This window comes from Diabrotica undecimpunctata, chromosome 1 (assembly GCF_040954645.1).
Source record: "Diabrotica undecimpunctata isolate CICGRU chromosome 1, icDiaUnde3, whole genome shotgun sequence".
Lineage (NCBI taxonomy): Eukaryota > Metazoa > Arthropoda > Insecta > Coleoptera > Chrysomelidae > Diabrotica > Diabrotica undecimpunctata.
In genome coordinates this window covers 165,875,185-165,888,934 of record NC_092803.1, presented here as the reverse complement: position 1 = coordinate 165,888,934, position 13,750 = coordinate 165,875,185, and the positions used below count along the sequence as shown (strand labels likewise).

Sequence of the window (13,750 nt, the reverse complement as noted above, 5' to 3'; positions counted from 1 at the left end):
TACAGACGTTCCATGATTTCCAGTATCTATTTGATATTATGCTGCAGCCTTTCACTCATTATAAGAAAGATCTGTAGAAAGAAAACTCTTTATATTTTGAATTGGAGTTAACTCGAATTCAAATATTTGTAACCATGACCTTTACTTAATTCTTTAAGAATGAAATGCTTTATTACACAAATCCAGTGCTATTATCAGTACAATGGATCTATCAAAGTGATATCTTCAGGGGTATTAACTATATATATAAATATTTGGCATTAAAAATACATAGTATTGAATATAATACATAAAGTATTGTTTTGACCTCCATCCCATATTCCAGAACATTATAGCTATCTCCCAATGCTCATGTATTTTTGCTGATAACTCAGGTTATGAAGAAAGTATTGTTTATTTTTAATTCATCATATTTATCACATTTTTATTTATTTTTTAGAACTTAAAAAATATCTTCAGTACAATTGAGAGCACTACCAAAAATTCATGCTTTCCTAAAATTGCAGAAGCAGTAAATCATATAGCAAAAATAATGCATTTATGTGCCTTGGGCTCAGCTGTTAGTGGATTGGGAAAAGGTAAATTTAAAAAAATTAATATTTTGCTCGTAATTTAGGTTCACACATTGCTACATTTAGAATTTCTTAAAAACAGTAAAAATCACTAAATAAAATTATTGAACCAGTTACAATACATGCATTGGTTTTTAGTTCTTGCATTAGTGTCACTTTGGGGGGAAAAGTTCCTATTTTTTCCTTACAACTGTGAATGTCATTACAACAGTACCACCATTTTCTTGTTTGATTTTTTTTATTGACTTGTTACAATTGATGAACAGCTGGTCGTAAATATAGGGGAGTGTATTTTATGTCAAAACACTAAGACAGTCACTTCTTTGGTGCATCTTACATGGTCCTGTACTCAAAATGTATTAAATCTCATACAGTAGCACGATATGGAATTTTTATCTTTGCAATAAATTAATTAACTTATTGAGCTTAGTCTGTATATTTCTTATCAACTGTAAACACTTATAAAGAGAAAACACATAATACTGATGTTGGCTGAGATATGCTAAACAGCCTTATCTTTTAAGGACATTGGTGATCATCACAGCTCATGTTACCCTGCAGCAGTTATTAAGAGTTCTATTATGTTGTTTGTCTGTTGTTTTTTGCTCCACCGCTTAAAATTTTTTCAACCAGAACAAGCATCGTCTCCCCGTTCCTCTTTTTCCTTCCACTTTCCCTTGTATAGCCAATCGCATCTCGCATCATCTAAAACTTATATTTTTCATTTCTTAGTATGTGATCAAAGTAGCTCATTTTTCGTTCCTTCGTAGTGTTGGGTATTCATTTCTCTTTTTTATCCTTCTTTAGGTTTCTGTGTTAAGTGTTGTGTTGTGTTTTTATCATACTGGTACATCAAAGACAAACTTAGAGAAAGGAACCTTTAATCCATATTTCCTACTATGAGATAGACATGAATACATCTCCATATATATGCAAATGAATATGTCTCCAAATTAAGGACACTTTTATGTGTTTTTGAATTAACAGGCAAGAAGCTCCTATCCTTGCCTTTCTCGTTGATGACGGGGTGGAATGTTTTGGAATAAATTTCATATATAATTATTTTTCTTTACATACATTGTTATTTTTTTAATTTCTCAGATCCAAAAACATTAAGTGTTAAGCCACATACTGTAAATGGAACGGTGATACAAAACCCAACCATAACGCTTTCACGCTTCAATGACTTAGAAAGTAGCAGGTCTACTAGTGCCAACAGCAACAGACCAAACTTAGCTCAAAACAGTGCTCCAACAGGGATGTCAACGAACAGAGAAAGTGGAAGCCCAAGTACTAGTCGAGCTTTTGAAGAAAATCCTGCTGAAAACAGTTCAAGGTCCCCCCTTTTAAATAGTCCAGACTATATTTCTTTCAGCAGACAAACTAGAAGAAGAAATGTATCTGACTCTGGACCAAGTACCACAGTTGATGAAAATGAAGAAAATGGCAGAGTATGTATACAATGTTATTCAGGTTTACAATTATACTACTTTCTAGATTTTCCAACCTATCACCTATGTTTGGTGAAGTCAAATTTCTATTGTCATAATTGTACCCAATTCAAATTAGTTAACGTTTGCCATAATATGATTTAGTACATATGGAGAGATCTATCCATTCGGTAGACGTTCTCTAGGTCACCATATCGAATAAAGATCAATTGCCATCTCCAAAATGTAGCACTTTACCAATTTTAGGAATTTTCAACTGGTCTAAGCAAGCCAATTTTTTTAATGTCGACGAGATTTCTTTTTTCATATTGAGGCTTTGATCAACACTATAATCTATGGAGACATCTTCCGGAACAGTATAAAGATACTTTTGTCTTATTGTAAAAAAAGCTTCATTAAAGCTTGTTTGACAGTTATTTTCATATTTTCATAAAATTTATAGTTTTTTTTTTAATTTGATTAGAAATTTCTGTGATTATTTCAACGAATGCTTCTTCTGATTATTAAACTTCTAATCATTCTTCACTGACTTCAGTGACAAGATTCTCGTTCCATTAAAATATTTCCGCTTACAAAAGGTAATCGTCCGGCCTGCCTGCGTATTAAAGATACCTTCCCCTTTAAAATAACTAATTTAAAAAATTTATTCTATTATCTTATTTTTTTTTTAGATTGATTTTGTTTCTCGGTATCCTAGAAGAAATGCATTAAGCCTGCCGAGAGAACATGGAGCGGAAGAAGATCATGAAGAATGTAAGTTGTCTTATAAATTTTTAATTCACATACCTAATGCACAAAAATGTTTTGTATATCGTCGGTGATGTGACAATACCTCATATCTGCTGTAACATGAGTTTTGCAGTAGAGATGAAAAACCTTTTTTAGGTTCACCTGCTGTTTTGATATGATATTTATTTACTTGTTTTGTAGTAAATTCCTGTAAAAAGACATGTAAGTTTAGAAAAAAATCAACCTAAAGTTTTGAAATTAATTTATTACAGTTAGGAGGTATTGTCAGCACATTTTCTACAGATATAAGATATTGCATGGATATGTTGGTTCGAAGCTGATGAATAAGACATTGGCTGAAAGAATTTGTTAATTGAAATTTGAAAGAGTATTAGTCAAATAATAAAAAAAAAACATTTTTCAATACAGATGCAAAAAATGACATAAGATTCTTAACTGTCCTTATCATCAGGCATGTGTTACATTTAATATTTTATCCTTTATGTATATCTCCTCCATTTTTTTTCTTTTTGTAAAGAATGTAGTACAGCAATTTTAACAAGGCAATACACACGCTCTTTTTGTGTCTATCGATGTCTACCCTAATCTAAAATTAAAAAAAAATCGGTTGCCTGTAAAGTCGGTTTTACGGGCGAAGATTTTACGTGACAACGTCTTTTTCTCGGTAGAATATTTATTGATATGAATATTATTAAATTGCACAATAGGAACAAGGAATTGAATGAAAATAAGAATTGCATTACCGATTTATTAGGTATTTTATATATTATTTATATTTTATATATTATATTTTTATATATTATATTATTGATCTTATTATTTTCTACAAAATTTATTTGAAAATTTTTTCGATATATCAATTAGTTGCGGAGATATCGATCATTGAAGTTATTGTTTGCTACCAGTATTTTATATATTTATTTTTTTCAGTTATAAAAAATTACTATTTCCAATTGTGTCTACCAAGTATGGTCACATGTATTTGCCTACATATTAAATAATAATAAGTACAGATAATGTTATGTGACGTTCACTTCTGATTATATATATTTTAATATTTTTAATTTTAAAGAATCAATTTGAAAATCAAAACACTTATTCAGATCGAAGGTTCAAATTTTTGCTAAATAAATTTGAAATTAATTAAAATTTGTAAATGTAAATGGTAAAGTTGAAAATTAAAACATTTACTAAAATTGGAATTTGAAATTCTTGCTAAACACAGTTAAATTCTAACTCCGCGCGTGGTGATTGGTCGGTTTAGTTCGTTTGTTTGGTCGCCCTGTTTTGACAGGTTAGAAGTTATAATTTGTTATTTTAAATGTTTGACTAGCAATACGCGCTGTTTCTTCTCAATCGAGTGAATTACGATTAATTGCAGAGTGATTTAAACTAATAATTTACTTAACACTATCAACATTTGTCAATAGTATGACATAACCTATAAACTCAGTTTCTCAACTTTTGTGTCAATCTAACAATTAATCAATCAATCATAGTTTACGATAATGAAATATTAGTGTACAATTATTTACCTTTATTGCTGTAGTTGTTGTAAATGACGAATCTAAGCACTCCACATTTTCACTACAGACACAGCTGACGATACTTTCAACGATTTTCAACTTTAGCGATTCAACGCGCCTAATTCTCTAGTGCCGTGCGCAGCGGACCGATCATGTTTGAATGGGAGAGAGACGCAAGGCATTCGCCGGTCCGGCGGGCCTCTCTCTCGTTCGGCGACTCACTGTAACAGACGTGAGCGGGCGTTACACTTTTTCTTAAATGACTCCGAGCCACAACCTAATTTAAGACGTTGTCACGTCAAAAACAATTTAAACATTGGTCCTTTGTAGCCGGATTGGGTGGAAAACAAAGTTTACTAGTATATAAAAGCGAGAATCACGCTATTCAAGGAACAATTAAGGTCAGTCCATTAAATGTTCATACTATCATTAAACCTTTGAAATATCAATATACATTCTTTCCTAGCCATTTACATTATCTAAGGTTGAGCTTTGGACTATTTTCGTTTTGAACAATATTTAAGTAGGTACTATAAACTTAATTACCTTAAAGGTACACTTATTTACATAAAAAAAATCAAAAAATGCCATTATCAAGCAGAGACTTTAGAGATGTAGATACTTTAAAACGAACTCATGGATCAATTAAGAAAAAGTTAATAATTTTACAAAACCACATAACAAAGATTTGAGATGTAACAATTATAGCTGATATAGCCGACATTCAATTAAGATACAACAATAATATTAATTTAATTAATGAATCAGAATTAGATGATCAATTTGTCGAACGGAACAATTTGAAAATAAATTTTATAGTGTTGTTGCATATTTAAAAACCTCCATGGACAAAAATAATTCCAACAATGTTTCAAATAGTAATTTTGTGATGAAAATCAAGATTATCTCAGGGCTGGGAAAATACTTTGTGACAATTTTGACAAAAAGAAATGTCTTGTTAATACACATATAAAATCATTATTCAATATTAATTATATGCAAAAAGGAACCTTTTTGCAATTCAGAAATCTTTTAGACTAAGTATCAAAGCATTTGTCTGTCTTGGAAGGTATGCAATTAATTAAATATGCACTATGGGACGTGGTTCTAATTCATGTAATTTACTACAAGCTAGACAAAATGCCTACATTATCAGAATTTGTTGAATTTTTAAAAGAAAGACAAGATATATTAGAGTCTATATAGGAACCTCATGCTAATACAAAGTTATCAAATCAATTTAATAAACCACCTATGGAGTTTTACCTGCGTTCTCAAGTAAATTTATCGATAAATGCAATTAAATGCAATCTATGTAAATGTGAGCATACTATTTATACATGTCAAGAGATTTTAAAATTATCAGTAAATCAAAGATAGGATACAATAAAAGCATTAGAGTTGGTTCAAATTGTTTACGAATTAGTCATGCCAAAAATACTTGCACTATTGGCTATTGCAAAAGATGCAAACGCAAACACAATACTCTTCTTCAAATAATCAATCAATTAAATTATCAAAGTCAAATGAAGATAGAAACAATGTTACTCAAAGTTCTTCAACTTATAACAATTCAGATATTTCTCAATCACCAATATTAATCCAAACACATTTTGCTTCTTCAAATGATCACAAGAAGGGTCAGTCTGTTTTATTATCAACTGCTACATTCAATGTAAAAGATAATAAAGGTAATTTTCATACCTGCAGAGTTCTTTTGGATTCAGGAGCTCAATCTAGTTTTGTAACTAAATCATTTTGCCAAATGTTAGGCTTACTTAATAACAACCAATTTAGCTATTCTTGGTATTAATCAAACTGTTTCAAATTTAATAAAGAAAACATTAGTTATTCTAAATTTAACAGTTTTCAACATAATATCACATGTTATATAGTTCCTACAATTACTTCTTCTGTACCATCAGAAACTATTGATATATCCTCAATATACCAAACAATTTACATCTTTCTGATCCAGACTTTCATATTCCAGATAAAGTAGACATGTTTATAGGTGTAACTCTATTTTGGGATTTGCTTATAGATGGCAAAATCACATTAAGAAATGCTGGTCCTATTTTACAGAATACAAAATTAGGTTGGATTATCTCTAGTAAATTCTCAAGTATGTGTCATCAAAGTTCTATTTGTAATTTTTTACAGAATATTCCTGAAGATGACCAACTAAAAAAATTCTGGTCGATAGATAAAATTCCTATTACTAATTCTGTGTCAAAAGATGATATTCAATGTGAATATTTATTCAGTCAAGATACATATCGCAATAAAACTGGACAATTCGTAATAAAATTTCTTGTGAAACAATCTCTTTCACTATTAGGGGATTCTAAAGAAATGGCTATTCAACGATTTCTATCATTAGAAAGGAAATTCAGTTCAAAGCCCAAATTTTATAGTCATCCTCTTGTTTATATATAAACACTTTTTGACCAAATGAGACTGTTTCAATAACAAACTAACTTACTAATAACTTGCTAACGTGCACTAATACATTTATTATATTTCAAGTATCAACTAAATTATTTCGCTGCCTACACAAAATATTTTCACAATTATGATCTACAAAAGTCTTCACTAAATTAAACTAACAATTAAATATAAAAAAAATTACAATAAAGTGAAAATATCTGGTGTAATTGGTATAATTTATAAAAATATACAAACGTATTAAAAATTTTCAAAACATTTTTGGTACTATTAGACCAGCATCAGTGCAACCTAAAAGTACGCAACCCCACTTTAATTTAATGAACAAGAGGAGTAAAAATTTGACTTTTAGTATTAAAAAAATGTGGTATGATTAATTACTTGAAGCCATTGCAAAGAAACACTTCCAAAACGATATAAAAAACCTTTGATTTCCACTTTAAATATTATAAAAATTAAAATGTAGATCAAAGATTTTTATATCGTTTTGGAAGTCGCTTTTTGCAAATACTTCAAGTAAGTAATCATACCACATGTTTTTTTATATATTTAGGGCCAATTGTTCGAACGCTAATCAAAACTTGATTGTAATCAAATATTTAATTAAAATCAAATACGTCACATTTTGAGGTTATGTTGACTGATTAATTTTATTCAATTTTATTATTTTGCATTTTAATTTAAAATAAACCATAACTAAACTCCATTTGATGTTAATTTCATGTTTTTATTTACAAATCAATAATAATAATAAGGAATTTTTAATAATTTTGACAGCTGCTGTGACGTATTTGATTGTAATGAAATATTTGATTACAATCAAGTTTTGATTAGCGTTCGAACAATCGGCCCTAAAACTCAAAATTTTACCCCTCTTGTTCATTAAATTAAAATAGGATTACTTTTAGGTATGATGATGGTCTGATAGGACCGAAAACGTTTAAAAAATTAGAAATCCGTTTGGATATTTTCTTAATTTTAATAATTTTATAAACTATACCAATTACAGTAGGTTTTACTTCATTGTAAAAATTTTGCAGTAAAGAATTGGACTTTGCACTATTAACACATTTGCAGTCAAAAATAAAATTGACCGGAGGACAATCTCAAAATGAAACTGAGCTGCGTAATTATTAGGTTAGTTCGTAGAACTTTTTTTCAATTGTAAACTTGTGTACTGTGTCGGAATGACTCTTGTCAAAATCAATTACTTCTACCAAAATATATATTTTCAGTAACGTTCTATTACATGTTGAATATTTGTTTTTCAGTGGATTTCAGTTCAAACCTTGCCATGGAAGAGGAAGATGATGGGTTAAATGAAGAAGAAGTTGAAAATAATGATGAGGATTATTGGTATGATTTAATTTATTTTTTTCACTCCTAGCATTATATCAAGAAGTCCATAATCCAACCGTCAATATCTTGACTTAATTAGTTTTTACACTAATTATACAGTTAGGGACAAACTAATTGTACAGTTAATGACAAAGTAGACGACTTTGTAGTAGCTCTCAACAAAGGAAAAAAAATATAATAAAATATGTGTATAAGAAGGATGGCAACCGTCTGACTATTGGTCATCTTCAGTCCGGTGTAGCCAAGTTAGAAAAGGAGCATGTTAACTTGGGAATGATCACTAAAGGAGCAATGCGACCAATTTGTGGCAATCATGTTAGGAAGACTCTGAGGTTTCCAGAGCAACAACTACCACATTCACGGTGGACGCTAAGCTACCTGAAGAAAGAAATGCCAAACGTTTAGAACGTTTTAAACAACAAGAAAATGTTATTGCGAGTTAATAGATTATTATTAACATTATTCCTAAAAATGTTGAACATCACAAGCAAAAAGCTATAGAAAAATAAAGTCTCTGGATATAGAGATCGAAACGTCAGTAAATTAAACATATGAATAAATATTTTGTAGCTTATTTCTTACATTCCCCTAAAAATACAGACGCTACAAGCAAAAAGCTATAAAAAAACAACAAGTACATTTGCAGATAGCTTATTGATGATACCCGGCTGTCGTGGAAGTTACAAAACGTCTATTGAAGTGACCCGTTCTTAAAGAGTTAAACAATTAATTTTTTTTAAAACAAATTTTGAGACAATTTCCACACCACCCCAGAGATTCGTCTTTTGGTGCCTTACTTTTTTTAAATGGGTGTTTGCCAAGAGCCATATTGCCCCATTAAATAAAATGAACAAAGAACTTAACAATATAAAACAAAACAAAGTAAAATCGTATAAAAACAAAATAAATATAATTTCGAATGTAACAAAACATTGTACTATTCTAATTATTTAAACACAAACCTTAAACACTATACACTTACCAAAAAATTAAAAATTATTATTAGCTGTCTAAATCCGAAGATGTAGCACTACTATCGCTGTCATTATCTTCAACTGGTGTAATTATAATTGGCTCTATTAAAACTTCTATATGTTATACATATAGACATACTCACACCCAGAAAAAATTAATAACGTGGGAACTTAAGTAGGGCGTACTTAGATAAAATAAACATAGTCTACGAGATAGTGTAGTCACATCTTGGTACAGCACTAACAAAAATTTTAAAATCCACAAGGAATCTTCGTTCCTGTAGTTGGCTGTATACCATATATTAAAAAATATTTAAAATCCTTTGTAAAAGGTATATATTTAAAAACCCAAACGGGCTATGTTAGACAAAACGTTTTCGGAATCCATATTCTATCATCAGTGTCTAGGAGTACATGAATGTAGCCACTAAATATATGGGTAAAAACCGGTTAAAAAATAATTAGTTACATTTGGTTTACAGTATTTCTCTTTCTATTAAGAAAGATTTACGGGATCTTTTGGCATATACAAATTTTAAATCTTCTTTTATTCTTATCCTTAACGTCTTTGCTCATTTTTGGAATGAGATCATTCTCCATTACCTTTGTCCTAATGGATTCGAGGGTTGACGCTTTATTCTCAAAAAAGAAAGAATAATAGTTCGTACAAAATTTTTCTAATACTCGTCCAATTCAATTTTTTTTCTACCACGACAATGTACTTTTCGAGCTTGCACAATCCCTGTGACCTTTTTTTTTCACGCACAATGCGTTCAATTGTCAACACGCATACTTCCGTTAAAAATTAACACTGAGCTACAGCCTAAAGAAAATTTTCATACAGTCTAAAGACAATCTGCTTTTCTTCTACCGACGTAAACTTCCGCTTTCTTTGTACATTACTTGGGCCCGCTACGGCATCCATCTTAATGCTATCAAAAGAATAAACATCAATCATATTATTCTGCTATTTGCCTGTTGTTTACCTACTTCAAAAACTATTTTATATTTAATAAATATATTAAAGTCTATTTAATAAATATATTCACAAGAAACAGAACACACCACGCCTATGCAGATATGGAATGTGGAACGAATAAACTATTTTTCGTATTCCAAGAACCAGAGAAATATATAGACTAGCGAAGTGTTGATAAGTTTATCGATGTTTCAAAGTATTCAAAGAACTTGTTCAACTATTCGCTCGTGAATCGCACCGGTATGCCGAAGGTATATTATTAGGGGGTCAAAATTTATGAACCGTTTTACTTTTCACTTATCCAGATGGGCCAAGCATACATAATAAAAATTACCTCGGTAAGTACCGGTAAGAATTTACTTCTGACATTTAACATTTTTGCCGTTAGCTCTCAAATCAATTTGTAGATGAGTCACCTTTAATTGAAACTTGTTATAGTATACCAGTAATGACTAATGGTGCACTGCACAGAAACATTTCGGGACCAAGGGTAACATAAAGAAGAATGGAACTATCAATAATAGGTATCTGGCTGTAAGACAAGATCAGAAACTAAGATTTACAAACTAAAACTCGTATTATAGATGTCATAGAAATTATGTGTAACCTGAAATGGAATTGGGTTGGACATATGGCAGCAATGAAGGATTGAAGATGGCTTGCAAACTACTGGAATGGAGACCAATGACAGATAAGCTAAGTAGAGGAAGTTACCTACACGCTAGCTGAATGCTTTAAGAAAGATGAACAAAATCTGGCTGCAAACATCAGAAGACCTAGAACTTTAGGTACAAACAGGGGAAGTCTATGATGATTATAGTATATCGACTTGTGCGATAATTATTGGATAAAAGTCTTACAGACTTGAAACTTCATACATAGTTTCCTCTTGCTTCAAAAAATCTTATTTTTTTATTTTCTTACTAAAAAAAAGTAATTTAAAACTCATTCGAATCTCACTTTTTTGTCATAACGTTACTATAACGAAGAATATTAAAATTAAAAACAGAAATATAACTTTAGTTAACATTTGATGAATATCTGCGTTTTGCCATTTCTTCTTTCATTACATTCTCTATAAACTTTAAGCGTTATAAATCATCAGATTAACATCCGTTGTAGAGTCATGCTGTAGATGACTCTGTACCTTAATTTTTTGTTTTATTTTAGCCAACGGCTTATGACCATTGAGGAAGTCGACGAAATGGATCCATCGATGGTAAGCAATCCATCGATGGTAAGCAATCATCCATCGATGGTAAGCAATCATCCATCGATGGTAAGCAATCATTCATCGATGGTAAGCAATCATTCATCGATGGTAAGCAATCATCCATCTATGATAAGCAATCATCCATCGATAGTAAGCAATCATCCATCGATGGTAAGCAATCATCCATCGATGGTAAGCAATCATCCATCGATGGTAAGCAATACATCGACGGTAAGCAATCCGTCGCCAATTACGGACCGTATTAGAGAGGTAAGTTTCGAAACTTTGCTACATTACATTTATTCATTTATACATTAAATTTTGAAGGCGAATGAGTGATTCGTATATACTATCTTGTGGCACCATGGTGATATACTCAAAAAATAAGGAAAAAAATACAAGAAATACAAAAGTAGAGGAAAATATAAATCAAATAATGGTAGTCCAGATTAGATGTGAAAAATTCTCCAATTACTACTTACTAGATACAATTAATAAACTAGTTCGAGGTTCCCAATCGCAATTCCATGGTTAAGTCATTATTCCGTAGCTTTGGTCGTTGTCCGATATCCCATCCGGTTTTTACGTTGTTCATAGCATTCTTGATAGAGCTTTTAAGGCGAACAGGTTATCTGCCTACTGCACGCGAGTCCAGTGTCATTAGCTATAGCTTCTGAACCACCCCCGGTTTACTCCGGTTATAGTAGCTTCCAGGTAGTGGTAGTATCCGACAGGGCAGAATGGAAGAACATTGTTAAGCAGTCCAGACCCACAAAAATTAAATTCTATAACGTAACTAAATTTAGTCTCTTATATTGTTCAATAAACCGTTTTAACGTGAAATCAACTTCACTTGACTTGGCATAAAATATAAGAATGTGCTCACAATAATTTAGATGATCTATTAAACCAGATTAAAGACCGGATGGTGGGCTTCGACACCAGTTGAATCCATATCGAGATAAAAAGGAGGCTCCATCAGAGGGGGCCTTCAAATTATGATGCGAGTGGCCCCCATAGTAGGAGACCCCCAAAGGACGAAAGTGATCCTCGTCGTAGGACCCTAATTAACTGAGAAAATGTAGAAATAAATATGCGATGGAACAAAAAAATCTTACTTAAGTTAAAACAAAAAAGAGTTGTTTACTTTTATTGTCAATGATATACTTACGTTAAAATAAAAAATCTGTACTTACATTTTTTTCCAACTACATAATGTATAAACCGCATTTTGAAGGATAACATAAACTATTTTGACTGCTTTATATTGTCCAGTATCATTCTATCTATCATATTTTCTGAAGATGTGAAACAGTTGTATTTATTGTAAAGAAGTTTATTGCGGGCGGCAGTTAAGTTTATTGCGGGACAGTTAAAAAGGGTATTTATTTATAACCACGGCAGGGTCAAAATGTAAAAAACACATTTTTCGTTCTCTCGTTATAAGCAAAGTTACCTCGCTATAGAGGATTATAGTTTAATAGAAATTTCACGGGACATCTATTGTACCCCGTTATAAGCGAAACCTCGTAATAACCGTGTTCGTTATAGAGGGAGTATACTGTAATTCCTTATTTATAAGAAGGCTAATATTTCATTATAAAGCTTAATATATTTCGTGCAATGTTGGTATTGGAGTAAAAGTAACTAGAGTAAACGTATTATATATGTATTTTTCTAATTTCGCATAATTTAATTCTGGAGTGTAGCAATAAAGAGATTGCGACTTCTGAAGTGATGTATCTACAGTTAGTTATTGAACATCATTTATAGTTAAGCTTTACGATCGGCTATCAACGTTACTCATTTATTACATTTTTTTAGATACGTATTTATCTCAGCCCTCTCGGACCCGAATATATAAATAATAGGCAAAATACGTCTCAGCAGTCCCTTTTAGAAAGTCCTTCATCACTCTCCGGCGAAGTTAGCAACTCAATGTTAGACGAAAACAACACCATTCTGAGCGGTAGTGTAGGTCGCACTAAATTTGCCAGTACATTGGATAATTTTTCGTTTTTATCACCCTCGAGGTCTGCGTCCGATTTTTTCAGCAAAGATCGATCTGATTGGTCTAAAACAGAGGTTAGTAGGCCGCCACCAAAGTAAAATATATCTATTAGAGGTAGTGGATTATCTAAATGGCTATAACTCATGCATGACGCGCAGATATTTTCAAGGTTATAGCTGTTTAGAAAATCCATCAGCTTCAAGGTAAGTATATATAATTAATAAGTTGATATAGCGTGGCATCAACTTCGTAGCTCTCTTTATTGAAATTTTGCGTATCACCAGTTTGATGTTTTCACAAAAGACGGTATGTGATTTCACTAAATACGTTGCTGCAATGCTAATCTTATGAAATTAGGAGTGTAATTGCCTATGTAAACATAAGGCGGCGTTCATACTCGGGCGATATCCGATAAGCTACATTTTATCGCCACGGTATATTGCTAGGAAGGTTCAAAGAGAACGGAC

General features: G+C 31.3%; 1 protein-coding gene across 4 annotated transcripts in view; it reads left to right on the top strand.

Moving 5' to 3' along the window:
- LOC140432513 (uncharacterized) overlaps positions 1-13,750 on the top strand; it is a 45,252-nt gene that overhangs the window by 8,475 nt on the left and 23,027 nt on the right. For all 4 annotated transcript variants that reach the window (XM_072520455.1, XM_072520454.1, XM_072520453.1 and 1 more), the window contains exons 3-8: positions 440-578; positions 1,674-2,023; positions 2,695-2,776; positions 8,019-8,103; positions 11,230-11,542; positions 13,097-13,357. In XM_072520455.1, coding sequence (XP_072376556.1) covers positions 440-578; positions 1,674-2,023; positions 2,695-2,776; positions 8,019-8,103; positions 11,230-11,542; positions 13,097-13,357 — 1,230 coding nt within the window. The remainder of the gene's footprint in view (positions 1-439; positions 579-1,673; positions 2,024-2,694; positions 2,777-8,018; positions 8,104-11,229; positions 11,543-13,096; positions 13,358-13,750) is intronic.